Source organism: Populus alba, chromosome 13 (assembly GCF_005239225.2).
Source record: "Populus alba chromosome 13, ASM523922v2, whole genome shotgun sequence".
Lineage (NCBI taxonomy): Eukaryota > Viridiplantae > Streptophyta > Magnoliopsida > Malpighiales > Salicaceae > Populus > Populus alba.
The window spans coordinates 11,773,953-11,787,316 of NC_133296.1; the positions used below are offsets into that span (position 1 = coordinate 11,773,953).

General features: G+C 34.2%; 2 protein-coding genes across 3 annotated transcripts; one reads left to right on the forward strand and one right to left on the reverse strand.

The window, feature by feature from the left end:
• The first annotated feature begins 327 nt into the window (after positions 1-327).
• On the forward strand, positions 328-4,723 carry LOC118035485 (immune-associated nucleotide-binding protein 9). Its single transcript, XM_035041065.2, has 6 exons — positions 328-524; positions 1,077-1,326; positions 1,519-1,796; positions 3,191-3,355; positions 3,438-3,575; positions 4,256-4,723. Exons 2-6 carry the CDS (start codon positions 1,092-1,094, stop codon positions 4,448-4,450), a joined length of 1,011 nt encoding a protein of 336 aa, XP_034896956.1. The 5' UTR covers positions 328-524; positions 1,077-1,091; the 3' UTR covers positions 4,451-4,723.
• A 230-nt stretch (positions 4,724-4,953) lies between these two features.
• On the reverse strand, positions 4,954-11,749 carry LOC118035483 (agamous-like MADS-box protein AGL11). Of its 2 annotated transcripts, none has more exons than XM_073404020.1 (7): positions 8,521-8,798; positions 8,345-8,406; positions 6,768-6,867; positions 6,527-6,568; positions 6,398-6,439; positions 6,106-6,266; positions 4,954-5,893 (listed from the first exon to the last, which is right to left on the reverse strand). In XM_073404020.1, exons 1-7 carry the CDS (start codon positions 8,662-8,664, stop codon positions 5,890-5,892), a joined length of 555 nt encoding a protein of 184 aa, XP_073260121.1. In that variant the 5' UTR covers positions 8,665-8,798; the 3' UTR covers positions 4,954-5,889. The 2 variants fall into 2 exon arrangements, with proteins under 2 accessions (XP_073260121.1, XP_034896954.1); XM_035041063.2 differs by lacking the exon at positions 4,954-5,893 and adding an exon at positions 11,568-11,749 and having other exon boundaries at positions 6,102-6,266; positions 8,521-8,602.
• Between the last annotated feature and the right edge of the window lie 1,615 nt (positions 11,750-13,364).

Consider the following 13,364-nt stretch of genomic DNA (forward strand, 5'->3'; position numbering starts at 1 on the left):
TAAATTTGTTCCTCTAAGTTCTTTTCCAGTGACATAACCAAACACTAAGTTTACCAACATGAAAATACTTTCCCGGAATTCACTTTCCTCACTTTAGCTTTCCTAGTCATTTATGTTTGAGAACCTTCAATTCTTTTGACACTCGTTGAGTAATGTTTTAAGAAAAGGGATCAAATTATAAGACAAATAAAAGGGAGTAATAAATAATTAGGTCCAAAATCCAGGGACTAAAGAGAAATACTCTTAACAAATAACAATAATTTGCCTTGTCCCTGTAGTCTTTGGTCTTCTACAGTACAGAGTACAGACTAGTAATTTGTCTACATACACAGCTCAATAGATTAAAGACTCTTTATCTTCTCTCTTATCTCTTCCTTTCTCTTACTGACTAAGGAAGTAATCTCCTTACCTTTTATCTTATACGACGATCAAAGTTTTCAAATCTCTTCTTACAGGTGCACTGTTATGTTTGCCTTTGGAGTTCTTTGACTTGTGGGTTCGCTTCGTCTGGTTTGGTTGCAGAGGTAACAGTGTATAAGAAAAAAAGGAAAAGACTTTACCTTTTTCTTGTTTGAATCTTTTATTATCTGGGTTTTATTTTTTATGAAATCACAAATGAGATTTGAAATTTCCTAACCAGGTTTACTTGGTTCTTTGGTTTATTTTGGGTTTCTGGGCTATATCGATGGAGATCTCACTCTCTTTGTGATTATGTATTTTTGGCCATTAATGTTTCATTTATCAGAAGAGCTTATGAATTTGAAGTGTAACAAACCACGGTTTAAGCACTGTTTATGTCACCTGGGGTTTGGATTGATCGCCTTAGTGGCATGCTAAAGCGAAGAAAATTTTTACTACTGCAGATTAATTTAAGCACTGCTCTTGTCTCTGTGTAATTGTGGAGCAGCTTTTGTATTATAATTACTTTATGGATATAGATAGTCCTGTAAGTTTTGCTTGGTAATGGAACATAAGAAGCTTGTTTTAAGAATAAGCTTTGTATGATTAGTTGCGTTGTTACTTAAAAAAAACATGAAATTCCCCAACCAGACCGTGTAAACATTTATATGTTGTAGGTAATCTGATCTGGCATGATGGGTGGAAGTGCAATAGATGATGATTGGGAGCTTGCTTCACCATCCAATGGGGTTCGTACAGTTGTTTTAGTTGGACGCACAGGCAATGGAAAAAGTGCAACTGGTAACAGTATTCTTGGAAGAAAGGCCTTCAAGTCAAGAGCTAGCTCATCTGGTATTACCAGTACTTGTGAATTGCAGAGTACTGTACTGGGAGATGGTCAAATTATCAATGTCATTGATACTCCTGGTATGGACAGTAAACTATTTTGCTAGGACCAAGTTTTCTGGAAAATGTTAAGATTAATTAATCTTAACATTTAATCTTAACATTTTCCAAAAAACTTCAAATCATTCGACTTCATCCTGTTTGTTAGTTATGTACCGCATAATTTGTTTATGGCTTCATGGTGCATAAGAACTAACAAATTAGCCATTACAGGACTCTTTGATTTTTCTGCTGGATCTGAATTTGTTGGCAGAGAAATTGTCAAATGTATTAATATGGCAAAGGATGGGATCCACGCAGTCCTTGTAGTCTTCTCAGTTAGGACCCGCTTTTCACAGGAAGAAGAAGCAGCCCTGCGCAGCTTACAAACTTTGTTTGGAAGTAAGATACTTGACTACATGATTGTAGTCTTCACTGGGGGAGATGAGCTTGAAGATAATGATGAGACATTAGAAGATTATTTGGGCCGCGAGTGTCCACAACCTTTAAAGGTTACTCATTTTGTTTTTGTTGTTATTTTTTCACCTATTACATTTATCAATTGGAAACTTAGTATGATTTCATTTGTTACTTTGGCTTATTGTTTGAGTTGTGCAAGTACGGTATCTCAAGATCTTAAGCTCTTTATTGTCTGGAGGATTAATGGTGTCTTTAGTATGTTGGATTTGAACATAGCTTGTAGCATACAACTCCATGTTGATTAGAGGTGAAAGTTTGCATATTCTCCCTCTTTGTTGGTCTCCAGAGAGAGTTATTGTTCAATTTGCAAAATTTAAAGATTACTATGCATTACAGCTGCCCTTCAACAAACTAAAATTTAAAGATGCTATCTTTATAAAGCTGGGAAATTTATTAGATTCTGAATTTTAATTAAAAGTTCTAGGAATATATTCATTTTACTAAATGGTTTATCTTCTTATTGAATATCTTCCCAGAGTTTTCTTTTACTTTTCTCTTCTTTTGTTTTTCTGCATTCTGTAATTTCACTTGTGTTATTTAGTCATGATTCTGTGTCTTTCTTTTAGTTAGTGGGAACTATAATAAATATTGTGCAAAAATTTATTACTTTTGTTACTTAAATCTATACTTTTGATTTGGTTTTCCAAAAGTGTCAGTAAAGTTGCTACAAGAATTGACTCGTTATTGATTGAAAATAAATAACATTTGTACTTTCGCTAAATCATATAGATCCCAATGCTCTTGGTTGGTGTGCCACCTTTCTGAGTTATAAGATTTTTTATTGCAACTTACTTATGCCTATTACATGGTTGAAAATGAGATTAGATGCAAGCTTACTTATTTCCATTGCATTCCTTATCATCGACTTGCTTATTAGTGCTATTGAGTTTTAATTTAAACTGTTATGAAGTTGGAGATAAGACGGATTTACTAGATTTGAGCTATTGCTAAATCGTGCAGATCCAAATGCTCAGGCTGGTGTGACGTTATGTTGTTGACATGATTATTAGTTGAAAATAAGTATAAATGCAAAGCTTAATATTTGCAGGGCAGCCTTATACAAAAAAGTCTTGGCTGGCCAGTGCTGATCATGCTTTAAGACCTTGAAAATGTTATTAACTAGTTTAAGAAATAGCTGACATTTGGTTGAATGAGTGAACTAGTTTAGTTAGTTTACTGAAAAATTGTCTGTCAGATGAGCATCTTTTGAAGTTAATTTTTTCTTTGTTGTCAACAATAATGATGATACTACCAACAGATTTTGTCAATGTCAAAAGTAAGATTGTTATTCAGGTGAGAGATGGAATGTTTCTGCACTTGAGTGAATGGCTGGATATTTACCTGTAGTGATTAAATGCAGGATAACTCATGCAAAATTTTGTAGTTTATTTAAATACATGACAATTTATTGAAATTTTTTTTGCAGGAAGTTCTCAAGTTGTGTGAGAATCGACGAGCTCTTTTTGATAACAAAACTAAAGATTTATGTAAGAGAGCTGAGCAGATGCAGGAGCTTCTCTCCCTTGTAAACAGGGTCATAGAACAGAATGCTGGGCATCCATACAGTGATGAATTATTTGCTGAAATACAGGTTAGTTTTTTTTGTAAACTTTGGCTATGTTTTTTCACTTCATTGTAAAATTTTTGGGAGGATAACTTGCTTGATATGATAGAAAGGGGAAATGAACTTCCGTGATCAACAAGAAGAGTTTAATTCCTTGAAAGGGAACATTTCTATACGAGAAATATCAAAGTTGAAGGAGCAGATGCAAAGACAATATGAAGAACAGCTGAAACGAGTAACGGATATGGTATTGTTCGATTCCCTTGTTTTCACAGGCTTCCCATGTGCTCTTGTTCGTAGGATCTGAAGATTTAGTTAGTCTTTAAAGTGGTCATGTGCCTCCTATGTTTTTAAAAGATCTCTCTCAGCAAAATCAAGATTCATTTATTCCTCAGGAAATCCTTATTCTATGTTTAATGGTGCTAGTCAAATTCTCAGATTGTCATTGTATAATTACAAACGTTATAATTTTGTTTGTAGTATTTTCTTGAATCCTTCTGCTTTTCATAGAAAAAAGAGGAAGTACACCCTTGTGTGTGATTTATTCAATCTGACATTTTATGAACTCTTGTTACTGGGTAACTGCATGCTGCCATTGATTTAATTCACAATGCACTTACCATAGCTCAAGATTTAGAGACAGTATAGATATTCATGATTTTAATGAATAACGCAGTTGTGAACAAATAATGAAATCTTGCTGCAGTGAAAATTAAGTGGCGACAATTTAGATTAGCTATTTTGAAAGCAGAATCATTTTGAAAAGAAGGAAACCCCTTATCACATAGATTTTGTCTCACTATTCCCCTTCCAGGCACAGTATTGAATCTTTACCCTTATAACCTCTCCCATTTAGCTTGTGGCCTTGTCTAATATGGCTGGGTACAAGTGTATCAATTATTTTTTGATTTCTATGTTGACTTGTAGGTTGAGATGAAGCTTAAAGAGGCAACCGGTAATCTTGAGCGGCGGTTGGCAGAAGAGCATGCCGCGCGACTTCGCGCAGAAGAGAATGCACAATCAGAGCAAAGGAAATCAAACGAAGAAATTCGCAAGCTTAGAGAGAGTCTAGAGAAGGCTCAGGAGGAGCTCCGTAAGAAGGGAGGCTGTGCCATTCTCTGACACAATCGACAGACCATGTTCAGTTGGTTGAAAACGTACGAGAATGCTATTGTGTTTGGTTTTTATATTGTGGTTTATGCATGCAGTGCTCTCGCTGCAAATGCTTCTTTCTAATGGTACATGATGCCTGAAATGATGCGGTTCCAAGTAATACATACATAATATAGTTGATAGTAATACATACATAATATATGTATATCCTGCTCATTTTAAGAATTTTACTATGGTTGAAGATTGAAAACTTGCCATGGTGGTTAAAGCACCTTTAGTGGATGTGGGACGTGGATACTGTGGAGTTTCTCTGTTTTTTATATATAAATAAAAAGGGGTTAAGAATTGTTAAATAAAAAGCAAAAAAGAAAAAACTTGAATGAAAGAAAATTCGATGGTTCACTTTCATATACACAATGTTTCCATCTCAATATGTATATAATGAAAATGTAACAAACAATGATTTTTTTTCTTTAATTTTATTGTCATTCAAAATTTTTTATTTTTAATTTAATTAGAATTTGATATTTTATTTAATGTTATTTAATCATTAACACCCGAATCAAACTAATTTGGAACATTGTGGAGTTTCTTGTACTCGTGCTTTTGAATGGCAATGGAAGTGAGTTGGGCCGGGTCGGGTTTAGGACCCTCCATTTCTCTTCGAGGAGGTATTGGTTTGGATTCATGTTTTCCTAAGCTGATACGTAAGGGCTCTCTCTCGCATGGCAAGTCTCGATTACCCCATTTTCCAGTGAGCCGGTGGATATCGATCGGTAGTTTTCCATCCCTGTCCATTTTTGCCCTATCTTCGTTTGTAGTTAATGTTCGGTGCATGCTACATACTCTCATTTCTCAGACCACGTGGTATTCTTGGATTAGTTTTAGTTTGTGCATGTTGGTTTTTTATCAAATTATCCTGAGTTTAAAGATAGCGAGATGATGAATTTCGAGTCTGCAGAGGATTAATTTCATTGAGCAACAAACCATCTATTTATACAGCATAAATCTGCTACGCGAAGAAATGGTTATAATCTTTAAGGAAAAGCAACGAATAGAACTGGTTCAGCTTGATGAGAGATAAATAAAGTTCAAAACAAAATTTATTATCGTGCATGATGATAATAGGTGCCCTTTTAAATGTTTTTCTTTTCGCAAGTAAGACGATGTATATATATGAACTTTATTTATCTGATAGAAATCCTTCAGACTAGAACTAGCATAGCCACTGCCTTTCAACAGTGATTTAGTAGAGTTCATACAAAAAATCCATACAAATTAAAGCAGTGCCAATTAATAATGTTGATATCTTATGATCTAGCTAGAAGCTTACATTGACCAGCAGTTCAAGGACTGATCTTAACTAAGGCACACACTATCAGATAATATCGTAGTGTCTTCATTTTCTGGATTACATATGTATCAAAATACATCAGTTCTCCAGTTTCTTACCTGCATGAATAATGCAGAAAACAATATCAAGTCAACATTCAACGTTTAATCATCCCATTTAAGGAGGCAAGATTTTTCAGCTTGTTAAACACGTTCTCATTTGATCGTGTAAATCTGTTTTTCGATTCAAATACAAGTGAAAAAAAATGGAAAAGTAATAGATAACATGGAATGCAAAACAATGACAAGATAAAATGGAAAAGGATGATTACCCAAGATGGAGAAACTTCTTGTTGTAAGTGTGCGGGTATGCAGTTCCACCCTCAAGAAAATGAGGAGCAAAGAAATTGCGAGAGGCTGCTAATGCCTGGATTGCATTCAGCTCTTCTCCGGTGACCATGTTGGCTTGTTGAAACCTCTCAACTTCCGCTATCTGAAGTTATTAAGAGTAAAGTACAAGCTAGCCATTTGAGTCAAACGCTGCTATATTTGTCAAGGATAAACAAAAATCAACAGAACCTCAACTACATTTGAAACATAAGAGAATTTAGTTTTCTGCCATACCTTGTTTCGAAGACAGGCACTTTCATTTTCCAGCTCAATCTCCTAAAAAGAGGTGTTTAAATCAATATGAACATGAATCAGAGAAAAAAAGTTTCCAAAATATGAAAGTGAGAGCAAGATAGGAATTACCCTTTTCTGCATATACTCAATTTCAGCTAGCAGCAATTCATGCTGTTGCAATAGACAAGTAGAAAACACAAAAACTATTGAGGACATATACAAAACTGTGATACAGAAAATATGTAGAAATCCGATGCACTGATGTACGTGTTAATTATGTGCTTGTCAAAAGGAAAGGAAAGACATAAAATTTTAAGCAACAAACAAGAACTTTGTCCCTATATTTGCTTCCAATTGTACAAGTTCATACCTTCTTTGACCTGATTCTAGTCATGCCTCTTTCGAGCCTATTCTCCAGCTGCTTTAGCTCCTTCACCGACAGATTACTCACGGCTTCTCCCATTAAGTGCCTTCAAGAAAAAAGGGAAAGCATGAGCAGCACCATACTGTGATGAAGAGCGAGTAAATGACGAAAGGACCATTTAATCCGTGTATGGGTTCCAAAATCTTGGTAAATTCAGAATTTGGTACATTTTCTAAATGCCATGGATATCATTACACCTAAAATGGGACGGATTATGGAAAGGGAATAGTCTGACAAATTCATTTAAGCTATAAACTTTGTATCATAATTCACATGTTCAGTTAATATTGTGCATATTCATTTAAGATAAACTTTGGTGCTTGCAAAAGATAGGTTTACAAAATATTTTTTGTATCTAAAAGGTAAGAGGTAGGTTTTAAGGTAATGATTTAAATTGTTTTTTTCTTGTAAAAAAAATTGAAACTGCAACTCATACTTTCTACTTTACGGTGAAATGATTTGGAAATCGTGGTCTCAGGTGATAAATTAGTTGAGACAACAATTGATCTTACCTTGATCTTTTTATGACCTTTTATTATTATGGAATGATATGGTATGAGAACCTATGAAAAAAAAGGTGTGGTGTCTGTATTTTTTTGTGTAATTTGGTCTATTTAGAATCAATGACTGCAATAATCTGATTTTTAATAAATAAATAGATAGGGTTGATGTTTATTATTCTCTTTTTTTTATCGAGTTTCTATTTAAGCAAAATATAGTGATGGGAGTTTCTGCTATATCAATTCAAATTTACTTCGTTCATCAAATGATTTTTTTATATGAATTAATAGGACAAATATGAGAAGTGATTCTTCTTGACTTTCTCCTCCTATAGGTATGTTGAAGTGGAATGTTGACGCGTCTTCAAATAATAAATCAAGATATTAAGGAATCAGTGGTGTTCTCAAAGATCATGGAGGAAAATTCCTTTGTATTTTTTCTTGTTCAACAACTAATATGAAATTTAATGAAGCTGAGTTCTTGGCTATTTAAAAAGCTATATTTTCAAGTATTCATTGTTGCTATGCTTCTATAAATCAATGGGTTATTGAATTAAATTCTTACAATGCCATTACTTGGATTAAAAGAGAAAATGTTATTCGGCCTTGGCGCTTGCAAACTAAATTCAATGATATTTTCAAAGCATGCAATAGTCTTCTTTTTGTATGTTTTGAACATGTTCATAGAAAGAAGAATTATATTGTGGACTATTTGGATAATTTTTTTTTTTTATTCAGGGTCTTTTATGCTTGATTTTGATTATTAATTGGTTTGGTTTTGTTAGCACTTTACTGACTCTTCTGAGTGTTTTTGGTACTCCACTAACTAAATCTCTCGTATTTCATAATATATATAGCATAAATATCTCCATTAATTTGTTAAGAAAGCGTCAAGAATAAACAATTGTCCCCTAGTTTGATCGATAGTTGTCTGTTTTATTGGTTAAGACCTTAAAAAGTTTAATTTTTTATTACAAAAACTGAATCAATTAATAATGTAAATTTGTACCGTGCAGATTGTACCTGTTAGAATTCTGCAGCAACTGAATTTGTTGACGCAGCTTTGCTGATTCTTGTTGATAATACTATATTTCATCCATTTAATACAGGAAAAGTAAGTCAGGAAATAAATTGAGCAAAAATTCAAGGACTTGGAAAAATTGATAAAGATTAGAATAGAGGAGGAACAAAACGCATACCTGGGCATTGATTTCTGTGATAGAGGCAGTGTTTGAACTATCTGAACTGACCTTCTTGTACCTATCTATAGTTGATCTTATACTGCTACCAAAAACGAAGAAGTTTCTAAGTTCAAACCACAAAAGAACAGGCCTGAGATGCATGGTTAGCTTTTACATCATCACTGTTTCAAATTCTTCGAAGCATCATTAGGGTTTCAAACTGATCATCATATGAACATATTGATTTGTTTTCACCACGTTAATTCACGTGCATGAAATACACAGCTTGGCCTATTGTTAATTTAAAATTGAAAATCAAATCACATGAAAAATAATAATGAAAAGCAGTGCATGGAAAGGTTTCTTTACAGGATTTCCTAGTCAACCGACCCAAACCTAGTACATCATTCTACGTGGAGAAGATATAGAAAAAGATCACACAGCAGTGAAACATCAGCTAATGTTATAGTCAACTTTCCAAGACAGCTCAGTTCATATGCACAGAGAAACAATATTATTCCATTACTGTAGTTTCTTGCACCTGACGTGCCAGTTAACTATTGCAAAACCTTGCCTTGACTTCTTACTTTCTATCACTAAGATGAAGAAACCCTAGCAGAAGCAGTGTTTTTACTCTTCTGCTTTATTTATTACACCCAAACATAAGAAAGGAAAAACAGAAGACAAGCAAGGAGAATACCGAAAGTAAAACATGGGAAACAAGCAAAAGATGTGGAAAGTTTCAAAGCTGAAAATAGAAACAGGAAGACCAAAAGAGATGGGATCTGCAATCAGTGGGAGAGGAAAACGATCAGAGATTTGCTTAAATACTGTGCTGTGAAAAGTAAAGACTGTAATCAATTACACCACCGAAGGAAGAGAAAGGAGTTAGCTGTACGTAAACTGGACACCAAACCAGTACTGCATTAGTTGGCATCTTTTTCTTAGTTACATGTCCAGTTGTGAGTTGAAAGTAAGAATTTATTTTTGATATATAGTTCTGTAGCAAGTGAAAGAAGAGTTTAGATGAAGAATGATTTCTCTCGTGGTCATTGGAGGGAGGGTTTTAAGCAGCTTGAGAGCCCATAGACTGTAATCAATTACACCACGACTTGTTTTTTGATTTAAGTATTAAGACTTTAGAGGAGTGATCAATGAAGACACTAAAAGAGATTGACAAAAAGGTTATCATGGGACTGATCAAATTCAGTTCAGGTTTCTTTGTAGGAAAGACAATGGCAAATGTATCTCCCCACGTGCCTTTTCACAAGGACCTAAAAGTGCTCTCCTTTCTACTTCGTCCATGGTTCTTTTTATTTGGTTGTAGAGCATATTCAACCCCCATAATTGAATCTAAGCGAAGAAAGATAGAATGGATCATTAAAGAAACTTTTAAAATATGTCTAGGTTAGTCTTCACTTTGAGCTTTCATTTTTGTTTGTCCTCACTGACTTGTTATAAAACCTTTAGTCCTGTCAAAAGATAAAAGTCTAAGCTGCATGCTGTCAGTGAAAGCTCAAAGTGGAAACAGAAGGTAATGAAAAACTGAGAACCCATACTAGCAATGGAACGGGAAAGGATCAGGCTTAATCATTCAAAGTTCTGTGTCTGTACTGCTATACATTATGGAACCTCTAATATTGCAGCACCAAAAGGAGAAAAGAGAATCAAGACAATAGCGAGGGCTTGCTTTACAATCCCAGGTCTAGATCCATGGGAAGAAGAGTACTTCTGTTAAGAGATTAGAAAGAACGTGTTGCTTTCTTTTCATCCCCGGTGAGCCTCATCATGCATGTAGCTGATACTATGCTTTATTATTATTATTGTACTGTATTATGTGTCGTTGTTGATAAATTTGCTGTTAACTTTTCTTCAACAAGGTAGCAAATGTTTTAAATGAAGTACTAAACATAGTTTTTGCTGTTAAATTAATCTTATAAATTACTTAGCATCTAGTCAATTTATAATTCTCAGTAATATAACTATACTAATTGCTCATGGAAGCCCTAATTAAACTTTGAAACCTTAAGACACTTATTGATCATTTAAATATGGCAGATGACTAATAAAAGAGAATACCTGCCATGGACTCAATCAACTAGCATACTTACATTTGCATAATTTCCAAGATGGAAAGCCTCTATAATGCATCTATATATGCAAATCACTATCATCCTTAGAACATAATGGTCATTATAAAGAGTAAAATAGCAGAGGGCAAACCTAAATTTGGGAAGCATCTTTCATATGAAAATCATGATTACAGTTTACAAACAGCCAAAATGTTTATCATCACTAGATCCCATTTGATAAATTTGAAGGAACTTGAGGCGGAAAAAATCATGAAACGAAAGCATGCGCTTAGATATTGCAGATAAACCACCAAAATGGAGTAGAAAGAAAGTGATGATGCCACTATTCTACATCTAAGTAACGACGGCCTTAGTTGCTTATATAGCATGTGATTCTCCTCTTTCCTCAATATATGTTTTCTAAACGATAAAATATACTATGTGGCTGAATCCATATTAGCTGAGATAATATCTCTTGGAGGTCTACCGTATATATATGAATATGGACATAAATCATCATGAAGTAATCACTTATTTTTAGATATTTTATATGGTAAATTCTTATTTGATATAATATATAAAAGGTATGGCTTTAATTATACTCTCATTCCTCTTATTAGAATTATAAAAAAACATGGCTTTATGCTCCCATTCCTCTGCTAAACTTTCTGTAAACTCGAGATAATATCAGCACAAAGAAGAAAAGAGCATATCAGTTCCAGCCAACTAAGATCTAATTAGTCAAATGTTCTGATGTGACAAAAAACTCCTTGAAAAGCCAAAACTCAAGGACAGTTTGCATGATTTAGGATCTACCCTCCTAATATTTCACCCTTCATTGTCTCTTCTTTTTCTATAAAAGAAGTAAATGTACGTATATTATAACAAAAGAAACAAGACCTAATGATTTGTGAAAAAAGAAAATCTCAGGATCAAAAAAAAAAGAGAGAGAGCAAGCCCTATGGTATGAAGATTTAGGGAAGGTAAAGTTACTTGTTGTTGGCGTACTCATAGAGACGGCCACGGCTGGAGAAGACGATGAGGGAGACTTCAGCATCACAAAGGACAGATAATTCATAGGCTTTCTTCAACAGCCCATTTCTTCTCTTGCAGAAAGTAACCTGACGATTCGTAGTGTTCTCGATCCTCTTGATCTCAATCTTTCCTCTTCCCATGTCTACACAAAAGATCAATTCTTTCACAACCCAAAGAAGCTTCTATATTATATATGCTCTTATCAAGCAATTTTCTTGACCTAATAGCTAGCTTATCTGACTTTTACATTTCATGTCTACCAAAAAAAGCATGGAATAGCTAGGCAATTGCAACAGTCTGAAATAAAAACTTATTCCAGTTTAAGGAAGTGCAAAGCTGTTTCCAAGAATTTCACTTGCATTTTTCCTATGCTAAATATAGTCAAATAATTTTTTTTTGGACGAATTAAATCAACGAGTTCACACTACAACATTGTCCCCCAAAAACAAAGAAAGAAACTTGATTTTAAGAAGGTGGGGCGAGGAAAAATGTTCAGTAAAAATGCAAAGAAGAACTACAAATTAAAGAAAGAAACATCAGAAGGATGTGTAAAAATGATTAAGAAAAGGGAACGGGGGAGAGTTTGATCAATGCGTTAATTTTAGCTCAAAAGATCTAGGTGCAGAAAAATGTAAACCACTAAGAAATATGTAGTTAGCTAGGCTAACAAGAATCTCCCAAAAAAACAAAGAACGAAACTTGATTTCAAGAAGAAGCTATGAGGTGATATATATATATATTATAGAAGCATAAGATGTTTAATGAAGATCTGTGAAGAATGACTAAGAAAGGGGAGGAAATAGAGGCGGGGCCGGGAGATCTCGAGCAAGAGGTTTAGCTCAAAAGATCTAGGTTCAGAGAGACTTAAACCACAATAAGAAATATGAAGAAGGGCTACAAGAAAAGTGGATGCATACCCTATCATCTGATGGAAATCAGAGCAGAATCTAGCATGCGTTAAACAAGATTTAATTACTAATTATTTTCCTATCCCATTTCATATCACTTCTGTTTCTCCTCTCAAGTATTTATCCAGCCATGTTGATGATGACTGGATATGTGGCTGGAGCGAAAATGGCATTAATTAATTGCCTCAAAAAATAAAACCTTAAGCTCATCACTTAAGACCAGCTGATCTAGAAGTTGAACTGAAGATAGAAAGCTTCAAAAAAACATGGAAAAAATAAAGAAAGAAACCCTTCTCTTCAATCTTCCCTCTCATTCTTAACCGTATGCTTCTTCAATGGTTTTTTAGTACAAAAGAGAAACAAATGGGAATAACGTTAAATGAAGCAAATCTAGGGAATGGGTACTGAAGCAAAGAGAAGAAGAGAAAACACTGAAACGGGAGAGAGAGAGAGAGATGTTCATATGTAAGGTAAAGAAGAAGATTCTGTTTTGAGTTTTTTCACTGGCAGAAAAATCTATGATGAAATCTTTGCTTATTTATGCACGAAACCATGCATTTATAAGAACATTTGCATATTTGTAGAACAAAGGAGCACAGACCTGCAGGTTTAATCTCCGGCCACTTCAGCTTTCGGAAAAATGTTTAGATTTCTGAAAAAAGTGGGAGTGCTTATTATGACTGCAAGACTCTTCTGCCCTATTTATAGCCTCTACTTTCTTCGTCTATCTAGACATAGAAACAAGAAGAGAAAAGAGAGATAGTAATTATTATTATTATTATCGTTTTCTTCTCTTAACTTTTGAAAAAGAGGGCAGTGAAAGAGTGAAAAATTGGATTTCTCACAA